Here is a 12,968-nt window from a genome sequence, read left to right on the forward strand (position 1 = left end):
AACCCATGGACAAGGATTGCTTCCTCCCTCGCCAAGACAGGCCGCAGCCCTTCCTCAGCAGCCAGGGCTCATGGAAGGAGCAAAGAACAGCCCCCAGCCCACCACAAGTCACCTTGTGGGCAATCCCTCGGTGTCCCATATGGCTTGTCATGCTTTCCAAAGGGCCCTGGCAGCTGGGGGTGAACTCCCACACCAGCAGGAACCCCCGGGGCTTTGGCCTGGCCTCAACGCGCCAGAGCTCCTCTGGGGACCTGGCTGGACTGCAAACCCCAGCCCTCCCCTTCCAGCGCTTGTTGATATGTTTAATGAAGTCTAAGAGGTTACTGAGAGACGGTTTTCCTTGCCACTGGCAGAACTAATGAGCCCTGGCAGACTGCAATCCTCTCAGCATTTTCTTCTCATCACAGATGTCAACTATCTTCACCAGTTCTGAGGGACTGCAGATTTACTTGTCCAAAACCTGACAAATCCACACTTAAAAAAAGAAAAAATCTACAGCTTTGTGATCCACTTCAATACACCAGCTGACAGAGGGGTTCATATTTTTGTTAGCAAAGCATATTTTTTAATATTTCCTTCCCAGCTGTCACATAGGCCCACGGACAGATGCTTGCTTTGCTCCAGAACCTCATCTCCATCAGTTCCATTTCCAAAACCTCCTTCCATCTCCAGAAAGGGATACACTCAGTGCAAGTGCCTCCAGACAGACTTGTATAGCAAACACAGGTAGCCTCTTGGTTCACTTCTTTTGCACGTCTCACAACTTTGATAATCACAGTCACTCCCAAGAGCAGATCTTCAATGCCTTGAGGCTCCAAGATGTGCTCCCTCTCTTTTAAGTGCCCTCTATTTTCCTCCTGTCCTTTTCCTCTCTCCCCTTTCTCTGCTTTAAGAGCATGCCTCCTTATGAATCGAACAGCACTTTGCACAACAGGACATCCATCTTGCACAGACCTATAGCTATTTCCAAGCGCATCCCCTGGACAGGAGCAGCGAGCCCACTGCTCCTGGTCCAACAGACACAGAGCAGAGCCATGCTCCCACAGCACATCCCAGCAGAAACCTCTGTGCACACAACCTCCCACAGCGCACTCAACTTCTCTGTGCACACAAGCTCCCGCAGTGCAAAATTAGCAGCCATCACATAGAAACCAACCCCCTGGATCTTCCAGAGGCTCTTGTTCCCAGCAGGGCTACCCTACAACATGGGCCACGCTCCCAGGGCAGCCAGCTTGGGATCTGCAGGGCCACCAGGCAGGGCTGCGAGGCAGCGGGCAAGGAAACACAGGCACTAAAAATAGGCTGTCTGCGGTAGGGGCTGACCACATTTATTAGCAAGCCCGTGCCCTGGCTGACCACAAGGTCAGCCTCCGAGAGCTTGGCCATAATTCACTCCGCGTCTGGGCAGGAAGTCTACTGGAGCTCAGAGAGATGTCCAGTAATAGAAGGATGTTCCAGGAGCTGGGGCTATTTTTGCTGTTTTCTTTCCCTTTTCAGACAGAGAACCTTTCAGGAGATGCATTTTGTGCTGCAAAAGTAGCCAGGTGCTCTGGGACAGAGAGAAGGAGAGGAAGGAAATGGGGGTGCAGCTGGAGAAGAAGGGAGGGAGTTTGCGGCTGGGCTTCCTCTTATCAGACAGCCTCTTATTCACAGCAGGGCTAAAAGATAGCGGGGAAAGATCAGGGCAGTGGCAGTGGGGCCCCAGACCTTTATGGGCTCCTTAACACCCTAATGGCATGCAGCAGTGTTTAATGGGTTGCAGCTGGGGTGTCAGCTCAGCTGGGGGTGAGATGTCCCTGCTGCTTCCCCGCAGCTGTGGGCTTAGCAGGAAAGACGGGGTGCAATGGGAAAACTGTCACAGTAATGGATACCTAGGGATGCAGAGGAAGGGGTTTCCTTGTAAAGGCATACCAGGGACACCAGGACCACCTGACAGGAGTTGCAGCTAGCTCGTACCTCCATCCAGCACGTGGTGGGCTAGCCGAGCAGTCCCCAGCAGATGCAGCAACCCCACCAGGATGATGCCAGCCCTGAGCCTGGGCCAGCTTAGCCCCGGGGGAGGAACAGCAACGAGACAAAGCCATACAGAGCAGATGCCTGCCTTTGAATGGCAGCCTGCAGAGTGATTTAAGAAGGCTCTGCCTTGCGGTAGTGCTCCAATCGTGATGGCTGCACATACATAGTCGGTGTCGGAACCTTTGTATGAGGGGTAGCGCGTCCTCACTGAGCCAGGCTGTCACCCACCAGGGTCCCCTACCTCTGGCAATGCTCTCCCCCATCGCCCTGCTGCTTGCACTTTTACCCTTGCAGCGGGGAGGAAGCAGTTCCAAGGCAGAAGCACCTCCTCATAGTACGCCCTGGGACCAAGGTCTACCAGGTACAGAAAATGCGAATACCACAAAAATACCACCACGAACCGACACTCGTTTAGCCTGAGGACAGGCTGAGCTAAGACCCGTGCCTTTACACCGAGCAAACCCTGATAACATCCTTCCAACGCCAAGACGTGTCCTTTTATTGATCCAGCACTGTGCCTCTATTCTGGCTTTCTGAGCTCTCCATGAAGCCAATGTGAGCAGCCTTTTGGCTTCAGGATAGCTTGCAGAGAGTGGGGGATGCAGGGGCAGGTAGAGGCTGCACCAAACTGTGCTTCACAACCAGAAATGTTCTGCAACCAGCTCGTGCGCTGAGCAGGGCCACAGTTTGGATCAAGGCTGGTGCTTCAGCCAGCTGGATAATGAGAGCATCCAGAATTGTAACAGGAAGGATTAAAAACATGTAATTGCTAATGGGGAATTAATCCTTAATGTGGTATCATCATTGCAGGAGGGTGTTCCCAGCGTGGCCCTGCAGGGATCTGCTCTTGGCCCGTTGCTAATCACTCGCCTTATCAATTACCTTGCAGGCAGCATAAAACTGGTGCTGGCAAAGTTTGCCAAAAAAACAAAGGCTGATATATATCACGGAAAGGAGAAGTCCATCTCCTGCAGCCCCTGTCACAATTAGGTCTGTGTCTCCAAGAGGACAACTCCAGAATGGCCTTGCAGGTGCCATCTAGAGATGAAGTGGCAGAGCAAAACTTGGCCCGAGACGCATGGAGATGCCACGAGGTAGGAAAGCGCTATGTAACGAGGAGGCAGAGCTCTCTCGGTGGGAAGCACGCACCATCAGCAGCCTCCTGCTCGGCACACACGTGCTGTCCTCCCGACCTTGCCTTCCCCAGCGTGAACAGCGAGCGGCTGTGTACAGGCAATTACAGAAATTCCAAAACACTCCGTTGCACACACATCTCACCCTGGGGAAAAACACAGAAAAGCAAACAACACATGACAGATGTTAGTCATGTCACTTAATGCATGACTGAATGGCAGGCCAATAGTGTGGGAAGAGAAGAGAAGAGAAGAGAAGAGAAGAGAAGAGAAGAGAAGAGAAGAGAAGAGAAGAGAAGAGAAGAGAAGAGAAGAGAAGAGAAGAGAAGAGAAGAGAAGAGAAGAGAAGAGAAGAGAAGAGAAGAGAAGAGAAGAGAAGAGAAGAGAAGAGAAGAGAAGAGAAGAGAAGAGAAGAGAAGAGAAGAGAAGAGACAAAGGATGGCTACGAACACAAAACAGTTCAGGGAAGACTGATTTGGGCAATGGGGAAAAAACAAGAATTGGTTTCATGTAAGAGGATGCTCAGTGTAAGCCCAACCACTGGAAGATAAAACATGACCTGGCTGGTGTCTTTAAGTACTTGTCTGGGGGTAAATTTCAGTACTCTGAAATCTAGCAGAGAAAAGCATGAGGAGGTCCAAAGGCTGGATGCTGAGGCTTCCCAAATTCAGGGGAGAGGGAGTGCAGCTTAGGTCCCATGGGACACACTCACTGTTGGGGCCAGTTCTGCAGCTCTCATCAAGGCAGGAAGATGCTCTAGTCTGGCCTCTGGCATGGACACACACACTACTCCCTCCCAGCCTTGTATATGGGGTCTTTGGAAGAGCAAAGAGGTGAGAAAAGCTCCAGGACAATCCCTAACCTCTGGGAACTGCAGGCTGGGATGGTGCAGGGCATCACTGTCTTGTACTGAGCTTCTTGGACCTAGCATAGTGATGCACCTCACTGATGCAGCCACTTGCTTTGATAAAAGAGTTCTAAAAAATAGTTATATATAAGATGAACAATGCAGAGCAGATGCCTCAGGGCTGTCAGTCACTGGGACCAGCTCTGAGCATGGCTCCAGCACCCATGAAGCCTGTTCTGGGCTGAAACAAACACCAGCTCCTCCAGGGAAAAGCAAAGGGGAAAAGCACAGCACCATGTGTCCCTTTGCAGAGCAGAGTCCAAAAACAAGGAAAGCATGAAAGATGCGTCTCCCAAACAACCCGCCAGGCTCCAGGCACTGGTGCAGGACATCCCCAGGAATTACACACTGTAACTATACTTCTACTTCAAATTTTTATAATGGGGAATAATGGGACAAAATCAAGCAGAGAAAGTGGTCGGATGCCCCAGGCTTTGCAAACCCTGTTTGTGAAGTGATCAGTGGGAGCAAAGCTCTGATTTTTCTCCTAGGGGGTACAGAAGGATCCTAAGATAGCCTAACCTACTGAGCGGGCACTAGCAATAGATGGTAAAACCGGACGTGAGAAAAGCAGCAAGGGATGGAAGAGGGAAGAGGATCACAATCCATCTTTGAAAATTCAGCCATGTGCAAAAATAGAAATAACTCCAGCTGTGAAACAGGGGGAAAAAAGGCAAGGAAAAATCATCCCACGCTTTCTTCTCTCCCATCCCATCTATACTGAAATACAGACATTTCAAAGAGCGAGGCGATTTTGCAAAACTGCTATAGAAAAATATACCCTCCTTTCTCCCCAAACACACCCAAGGTGCCAGAGGGTCTGTAGTGGTACCGTGTCTGTGGTGGGGACCCACCTGAATCCCAGCACCTTAACTGCACAGCATTTGAATGACTGCCAAAGACCTCTCGCATGTCTACAAACAAACCACGCGTCCCTGCACAAAACTAGAAACCACCTCCTACACAGAAAATGCAGGCAAAACCCAGGAAACTCCCCCAGAAGCAAAGCTACTAGTGTAACCCTGCCAGATTGATGCCTGGGGGACTTGCATGGGCTGACTGATATAGGAGGAGAGCTGGTCGCATCCCCATCAGCTGTCATAAAAGCTTGGACAATGCGGCACAGGGCGAAAAGAAGGTACCCACAGATGGTTTTCTCATGGAGAAGCCAATTTGCATGGCTTTGCTGTGCGTTTCGAAGGCTGTTTACCGGCCCAGACTTTGTCTTAGCTGAAATGTGGGCAGCATCTCTAACGAGGCGCGTGCGAACGGGAGCTCCTGGGAGGCTTTGCAGCAGAACCGATTGCAAAAGATTAGCGCCGGGGCTGAAGGGAGCGAGAGAGGAGGGAAAGTAATGAAACAAAATCTCTCTTTCTTTTCCTTGGTTGAGGAATGATGGGGGCTAATTGCTTGTTGCTGGTGAGAAAGAGAGGAGATAGCGGCGTCTCCGCTCATCGATAAATTAACCCCGGCATGTGGCATCTGAAACGCATTCATTTCCAGAGACGTTTATCTCTTTCTCTCCTCTCCCGGGTGAAAACATAATTATTGTTTAAACATGAGTTAATTCAGCAAGGTGAGGATCAATAAAGCAGAATTACTCCTCTTTTAAAAGCAGAGAAATCTCAGCCTGGGACAGACGTGGATATAACTCCAGCGCAGCTGACAGATGGGGAAGGGGCTTGGCTTGTGGCAGGAGCCCGGGAAGGGGAGCTGCCTCCTGCCCGGGCTGCTGCAGCACCCGGCGTGATGGGAACAGCAGAGCCCAGCCACGGGCAGCCACAGCAACAGCTAGGAAGAGCTGGAATCACCCCTGCATGTACACCTTATGGCCTGCCACATCTCCGACGTGTAAACCCTTCCTATGCAGAGCTTTGGCAATGCCCCGGAGCTTTTCTCTTTCCTTTCAGGGTGCCCAGGCCCTGCTATGGAGATGTCTGCCCTGCAGGGCACCCTGCCAGCCCTGCTGTCACACGCCTTGCAGCAGGCAGCACCGCTTTTTTGCTCTGCTGTGCTTTCCCTGTCCCTGTCCTCTGGGCAGAAGTAAATCAGACACATGGCCACACCGTGCCACCACGCCAACCTGTTCCAACAGCTAGCCTCTGAAAGCCTGATCTCTTCTTCTGTCCCCTTTCAAGTCTACCCCATGCATCCCTTTTTCCTCTACTAAATTCAAGAGCATCCCAATGGCTGTACAAAGCCACCCGTGCTGGCCTGGGTCAGTGAGCTGAGCACTGTGACAGCCTGCCAGAGCCACCCAGTGTGACGGATCAGCGGTGTGGACAGATTGCTTTAGCAGCAATTGGATTAGGGCATGATGCTGCCTAAAGCAAGCACGGTGTGGGGCATCACCAGGATCAAGCCATCCTCCAGCACAAGATTGTCCTTGGGCTCTGCTCAGGGAGGGATGGAGGAACAGCAGCTCATGCAGATCCTCTCAGCTCTGACCTCCTCCACCTGAAAACTTTGGGGTTTGGGGAGCATTCCTGGCTCCTGCATCCTGAAACGTGCCCTTCACTCCTCCAGCTCCAAGGAGAAGGACCGAAGATGAGCAGCAGAGGGGTTAACACATGAACAACCTCACCAGTACCGCACCCAATGCTGCTTTTATTAATTCATGTGGCACTTTGCAGGACGCTCCAGTAATCACCAGGGTGCACGTGAGAGCCAGGAGCGGGTGGCTGGCCTCACTGCGCCGTGCTCCTGCTCACTTAACAGCTTGTCACATCCTCCTCGCTCAAGTATTCAGTGCTAATGCATCTCTTAAAGTGCTTCATGAGCTATTAAAGTCGAGCGTGCCTCAAGAGCATGATAAATGGACTCTACGCCAGTGTCTTCCCCCCACTCCAGCCAGTCCCTGCCATCAGTGGGATTAATCCAACCTCCTACACCGCTTCCCCTGCCCGAGTGCCCGGCTGGCAGGGGATGAGTCCAGGGGACGAGGGGAGGCTGCAGCAGTGCATAGGGTGAGCTCTAGGCAGGGGAAACAAGGAAACCCATAAGGTCTCCAACACAGTGCCTCTGGGGAACAGCCAGATTGAGCGCAGCCCTGCAGCTGCCCTGCTAGCCTTCCTCCAGCTCTTATACCCAATATTTCACCCTCTCTCTGTGGACCCCGTCTCCTTTTCATGTCCCCCAGTGCAGAGCAGCCTCTCCGGCTCCTGCAGATGGAGAGAGCCCTGCCTCCCTCCACGCACTCCCTCCAGGTGCCTGTTGATGCAATCGGGTCTCAGCAGCTCCGGTTTCGAGCTGGTGCCCCAGACACCTCCCTGCCGGATGCAGCCGGGCAAGGGAAGGAGGAGGGGTGTGGGGACGGGGAGGATGTGCTGCCAAATCCCTGAATTCTGCCTGATCATGGAGCAGAAGGTGGGAATCGTATCAGCTTGCCTGGAATTGCTGCCATAAGGACCCAGGACCATGCTCTCTGCACCGGCACGCTGTAGCCAGTGGCAAAACTCATGGCCAGCACTGGCAGGGAGCAGCCGTTTGCTTCTGCCTAGACAACACATTTCCACTATGCAGATTCCTGAAATACCTGCACCTGGTGTACATCTCCCCAGGTTTGGGCCGTCATCCCTGCAGCACAGAGGGAAATAACACAGTGCATTCAAGGGATGCGCCACCAGCCTCAACACAGGCTCCTTCAAGGGTCCTGCTAGCACAGCGGGACCAAGCAGCATTGAACACAGCTCAGCACCCAGACACTTTGGGCAGACACCCTGGGAAGGAGCTGGGAACACTCCCCCAGTGCCACGCAGCAAGCTCCCTCTGTATCCAGAGCACGGCTGTCCCCATGCAACAGGGACGTGGCACCAAAGTCCAGCTGCTTCATGTCCAGGCAAGCAGGGCTGGCAGCACCCAGCAGCATAAAGGCACCCAGCTGGATTTAGAGCAGCTCAGCAGGGTGCTCCGTCTGCGTTCATCAATCCCACCAAGCCCATGGACTTACAGACATCTTCATCAGAGCTAATCAGCAAAATTCCCCTCTCTCATCCAACAAAAGCAACTGCAGCCAGGTTTACTGACAGGAAAGACAGGGATATTTTTTTTGGGGGGGGGCATTCTGTCCCACTTTAGCAGGGCTGCCATGGGTGACACCCCATGGCAGGACCCAACTGGCTGCCCCAAAACTGTCCTGCTCCAATCTGGACCCAAGATTGCATGGGGTCCTCCAGCTCCCAACGCCACCAGCAACTCTGAAATTCAGTCTGTCTAAAGCCCCACATCCTCTGTTCAGCTGGAGAGGCACGAGCTAGAGATGGGCACAGAGGGTGGGTGCCACTGAGCAGTGAGGACAAAGTCCCCCCCAAGTAGGTGAGAGCTGGATAGGACACCAGTGACGGTCACAGGGTCGGGCGACAGGCATCGGGGCTGCCAGGTTGCCATTTCCTCCCACACTCCTTTCCCTTGATGGTGCAGAAAACGGGGAGTAAAGGGATGGGGAAAGCTGCAGAGGTGCCCTGGGACATGCAGGGGTCTGGGCGGGACGAGGCACACTGAGGGGTACCAGTGGGCACTGGTGGGCTGCAGGATGCCCAAACCCTGCAGGAGGGGACGCACACATCAAACAGAGGAGAAAATGATGACATCCAAAAATATTGAGCAAACGCAGACAGCATTCCCAACTCGCGCTAGGAGAGAGGCTAGAGGAGCAGCACCCGCGTTTTTTGGGACCCCCCCTGGCGGGAGAGCTGGCACAAGACTCACCCTGCTGGCTGTGCCTCTGAGCGTACACCACCACCACTGCGGCGAGCACCACGCAGCAGGCTGACGGGACGGGGTTAGCCATCTGTGGAAGCAAGCACAGGCAGGAGCAGTCAGGGTTTGCCCCGGGGGAGCTCGCAGGCAGCGCTCCCGGAGCCGCACCGTGCCGGGCAGGAGCAAGGGGACCGCAAGGAGATGCCACGCAGCAAGATTTCAGCTCAGCAACAGGGGGACTTATTGCAAAAGGAGGCATTTTGCCGGCACACGCTTCGTCGTTCAATGGCCTGTGGCACTTTCCAGCAGAGCTGCCAGCAGACCCAGGTGCCTGCAGGCTACGATTCGCCTTGCACAACTGCTGCAGTTTCCTCCTCTCCTACCCAGCTTCTCCCTCAAGATGTCAAACCCTGGTGCTGCGATCTCTTTGGCAGCTGCAGCATCACCCCAGGAGCTGCCTCCATCCAGGGAGGCAGCTGTGACCCGCTCAAGACCCTGCTCACCCTGAAGGTGAGCCAGCGGGGTCAGGATCCCGGGAGATGGGGCCATACCCAGGCTCTTCCAAGCAGCAGTCAGTGCTTAGGGTGTGCAAGGTGCAGATCCCGGCCCGATACAACTGCAGCAGCATTTCTGGGCGTGCAAGAGACAGAGTGACCCTCGCTTGTCACGCAGCACCTCCTCTTGCAGCTGGGGCCGATGGAGGGGACCTGAGGCAGGAGGTAGCTGCTGGGGATGGCGATGGGGAAGGGCCCAGCTGCCAGCCCGCCCGCCAGGAGGTGAATAGCACCGTGTGAAAAGCAAATTACACCTTCAAAACCGTTTAAACCTCTCTAATCTACAGCGCCATATCGGTAACGCGTGGAGGATTGCCTTTTAATCTGGAACATGAGTACGGGCTCGTTAGCCAGATGGCATCCATTTAGACCTAAATAAAGGGGGAGCTGTATCGGCCAGCAAAAAAAAATGGCAAAATATATCCCGTTACCTAACACAGCCCTTGCATGGAGGCCAGATGGTCCCGGGTTCGCAGCAGGACATGAGCCTTTGCAGGGCAGGAGGGGAAGGCGAGTGAGGCTGGCAGGGGTAGCACCAGCAGGTTTTGGGGTGCAGCTGGGCCAGCCTGGCCCCAAATGCCTTTCAGGGGTAGGGATTCTGGGAAGGATTAGGGTGACGAAAATGGGGAGCCCAGAGAAGGGACAGGGACATTGCGGTGGCCTCACTGCTGGATTTGTGGCTCTGGGTTTGCAGCATGAGGGCTGTGTCACCACAGCACGGATGCACCAGCCCCAGCCCTCCCTGGTCACCTTGAGCAAATCGCTCTGCCCATGCCTCAGTTTCCCCGCCTGTAAAGCAGAGATAATGAAGGTGACCTTCCTTGGAAAGCTCCGAGCGAGGCGCACTAAGTGCTAATTACAACATCGTTATCATTCCCTCCGCTTCTCTCCTGCTCCTCCTTTGCCGTGCACGCTCCCCGCTCTGCATCCTCCACGTGTCCCCTGCGTCCACCGTGCCGCAGCTCCCCTGTGTGACACTGCTGCCACCCCAGCGCCCCCATCCCGCTGGAGATGTCCCCAGGGGCTGCCACCTGCAGGACGGGACCCCCCATGCCCCCCCAAAGCATTCACCCTGCTCTCTGAAGCATGAGGTCTGCTCGTTGTAGCCTTAAGCCTCAGTGCCAACTTGATCCCAAGCATTACGCTCCCCATCTCATACCTACAGGTCCTCCCGGGGACCAAAGCCACCTTCCCTCCCTGGCTGCTCCTCCTCTTATCAGTCATTAAAATAATTGCTGCTGTCTCTGCCTTCGTGCCTGGCAGCCTCACCTGAGGCCAGACCCATGCAGAGACAGGTACCACAGGGAGGTGATACCTGAGGGTGATGCAGGTTGGTTACTGGGGGGAAAGAGAGAGCAGGGATATGGCCAAAGTCATTTGGAAGCCCCCAGACCGTCAGTGCCGGCACAGAGATCTCACCGCTCGGCTGCCTTCCCCCCTGCAAAACTTCATTTCTTCTCAGAGACAAGCCCTGCAGCCAGGCAGGAACCTGAGCTATTTCAGTGTGAAAAATCTAGACAGAAAACCAACTTTTTCTCACTTGAATCGCAATTTCCCATGCAGTATTTGCTTTGTTTGCCTGTTTTGCCCAAAGCCATTTTTTTTTCCGAGCACATAACAAAACCTCCACAATTTCTGCAGATGCTTCTAATGCAAATTTCCATTTACTGCGTGTGCTCATTTAATGGTTTCTCTAACAGAAGCCAGCACCCTGGCAAGCGGGTGCACGGGACAATGAGCAGCAGAGCCCCAGCCATGCTCAAACAGGTGGGTCCCCAGGCTGCGTCCCTGTTCTGGCAGGAAACATATGAAAGGTGACGGTGGGGAACCGCATTTATTACACAGCAAGCCCAGCGGTGGGGAACTCAATCTTCTGCAGAAAAACAGTTTGGACAATATTTGCTTTTGCCCCTGTAGTGAATCATTTCTTGGCAGGAGAGGGGAAAGTGGAGCTCTGATGGTCATTCTTAGAAGCTGATTCAACGTGGGCATGAGCACGGTCCCCCTCCGGCAGCTCTCAGTCTACACCAAACGCATTTCTAGCAGTGCTTCCCCTGGGTTGGACCAGGCTCTGTGTAAGCAAGAAGCGGCCATGTGAAGTCCAGAGGCCACCCCAGCAAGCAGGGTTGAGGGCGCAGCGATGTGCCATTAACTGGGGTGGTGTGATGGGGTGGGAGCAGTCCTAGGGCTGGCAGCAAGAGCGAAGGGATTGTGTAAAGAGGCAGAAAGGAGGGTGCACAGCCCCAGGGTCCTCTTCTCCACGGGCAGAGGGACAGATCCTTTCCGGCTCCTTCTTAAAATGATCCCCAAAACTATGGGGACACTTGCTGGTACACCCAGCTGAAAACCACTCAGCCAGCCTGAGCGCATCTGCCAGAGATGTGCAAAAAGAAAAAAAAAAAAAAAAAAAAACCACCCTAGTTTCAAAACCTCACATTTGCACGACAAAGCCTTCTGTAGGGAAATTCCCCCCGGCTTTGCTGTTACAGGGCCCGGCTCTGAAGTGGTGATCCAGGAGAGAAAAAAAGCTCCATTAACTCATTTCCTCCCCCTGCGGCTCCGCTGCAGCCTTGCCAAGAGCCTTCCACGGGCTCTCCGCAGCGCCGGTGCTGCAGGCGCCGGCCGTCGCTGCAGCCCATGTACTGGGTCTGGTAAAACCACCACAGCCCATCCTGCAGACACCAGCCGTAGCTGGTGGGGACCTGGGGTGCCGCCAGCTCCTGTGTGAGCTGCGTGGGACAGGGAGATGAGACGTCCCCAGCCCTGGTCCCCACGGGGGTTGCATCTCTCGTGGCAGCAAGGCAAGGGAAAATAGAGGACTTGTTACTCAACAACTTACACGAGAGGCTTTGTTAACAGCCCTAAAACCTCGCCTCGCAGTGCCCCATCAGCACCGAACCTCATTTTGTAGCTTAAGAGGAGAGAAAAGACAGGCATTGTCATCTCCTTAATGTGTGCTTCACAAAGCCTTACCTGCAGGGTCAGCCCTGCCGCTTTAAAGGGCTTCTTAAATCTAACTCAAGCCCCGGATACCAACAGGGTGACTGGTGGTGCCCCCCAGAACAAAGGTGGCACAGGGACTGCTGGGGCCAGCTGAAATTAATTCGCTCCCTGCTCTTGAAGACAGTGGCTTTCCTCCCTATACCCCTTCCCTTTCCAGAAGTAAAGAGACGGGCAGAAAGTGAAGGGAAATCCTTCAAAAAGCATCCCAGCTGCTTTGGTTTGATGCACATTGATATAGCCCCAGGCTTCCACCAGTGCGTTCTCAAGCTTGGAGCCCTGCTATGATGGCTCAAAGAGAAAGGCAGCTACCAGAGCTTCCCACCACGTCCATGAAGATGAAGGAGGAGGCTCTCCTGGAGGCTGAAGCCAGAGCAGCTTTCCAAGAGGTTTCCTGCAGAGCCCGCCAGTTCCACAGGGAGCTGTGAGCATTCAGTTTCTCATGAAACTCCTGAGATTCACTGGGGAACTTGCTCTTGGTGAGCTGGTTTCAAGGACAGGTAATTTCTGGCTTGTGTGGATCACAGGCATGTGATGGGCAGGGACCCGAGACCTCCAGGGAGACCAATCTCAGTCATTGCCCTGCATCTGGAGGGGGATTTCACCTCCAGGAACAAGGTGGGTGTCTCTCCCTTTAAAACAGCCCCTGCCAAATGACAA

The 12,968-nt window shown here is 54.0% G+C and overlaps 1 protein-coding gene across 5 annotated transcripts in view; it reads right to left on the minus strand.

The window, feature by feature from the left end:
• Positions 1-12,968, minus strand: part of CNTFR (ciliary neurotrophic factor receptor) — a gene marked incomplete at its 3' end in the record, with an annotated part of 178,455 nt that overhangs the window by 67,994 nt on the left and 97,493 nt on the right. For 4 of the 5 annotated variants that reach the window (XM_083818337.1, XM_083818336.1, XM_083818338.1 and 1 more), the window contains one exon: positions 8,764-8,845. The exons of the other annotated variant lie outside the window; for it this stretch is intronic. In XM_083818337.1, the coding sequence (XP_083674463.1) occupies positions 8,764-8,845 (82 nt within the window). The remainder of the gene's footprint in view (positions 1-8,763; positions 8,846-12,968) is intronic. 5 annotated transcript variants of the gene reach the window in all.

Source organism: Anser anser (genome assembly GCF_964211835.1).
Source record: "Anser anser genome assembly, chromosome: Z".
NCBI lineage: Eukaryota > Metazoa > Chordata > Aves > Anseriformes > Anatidae > Anser > Anser anser.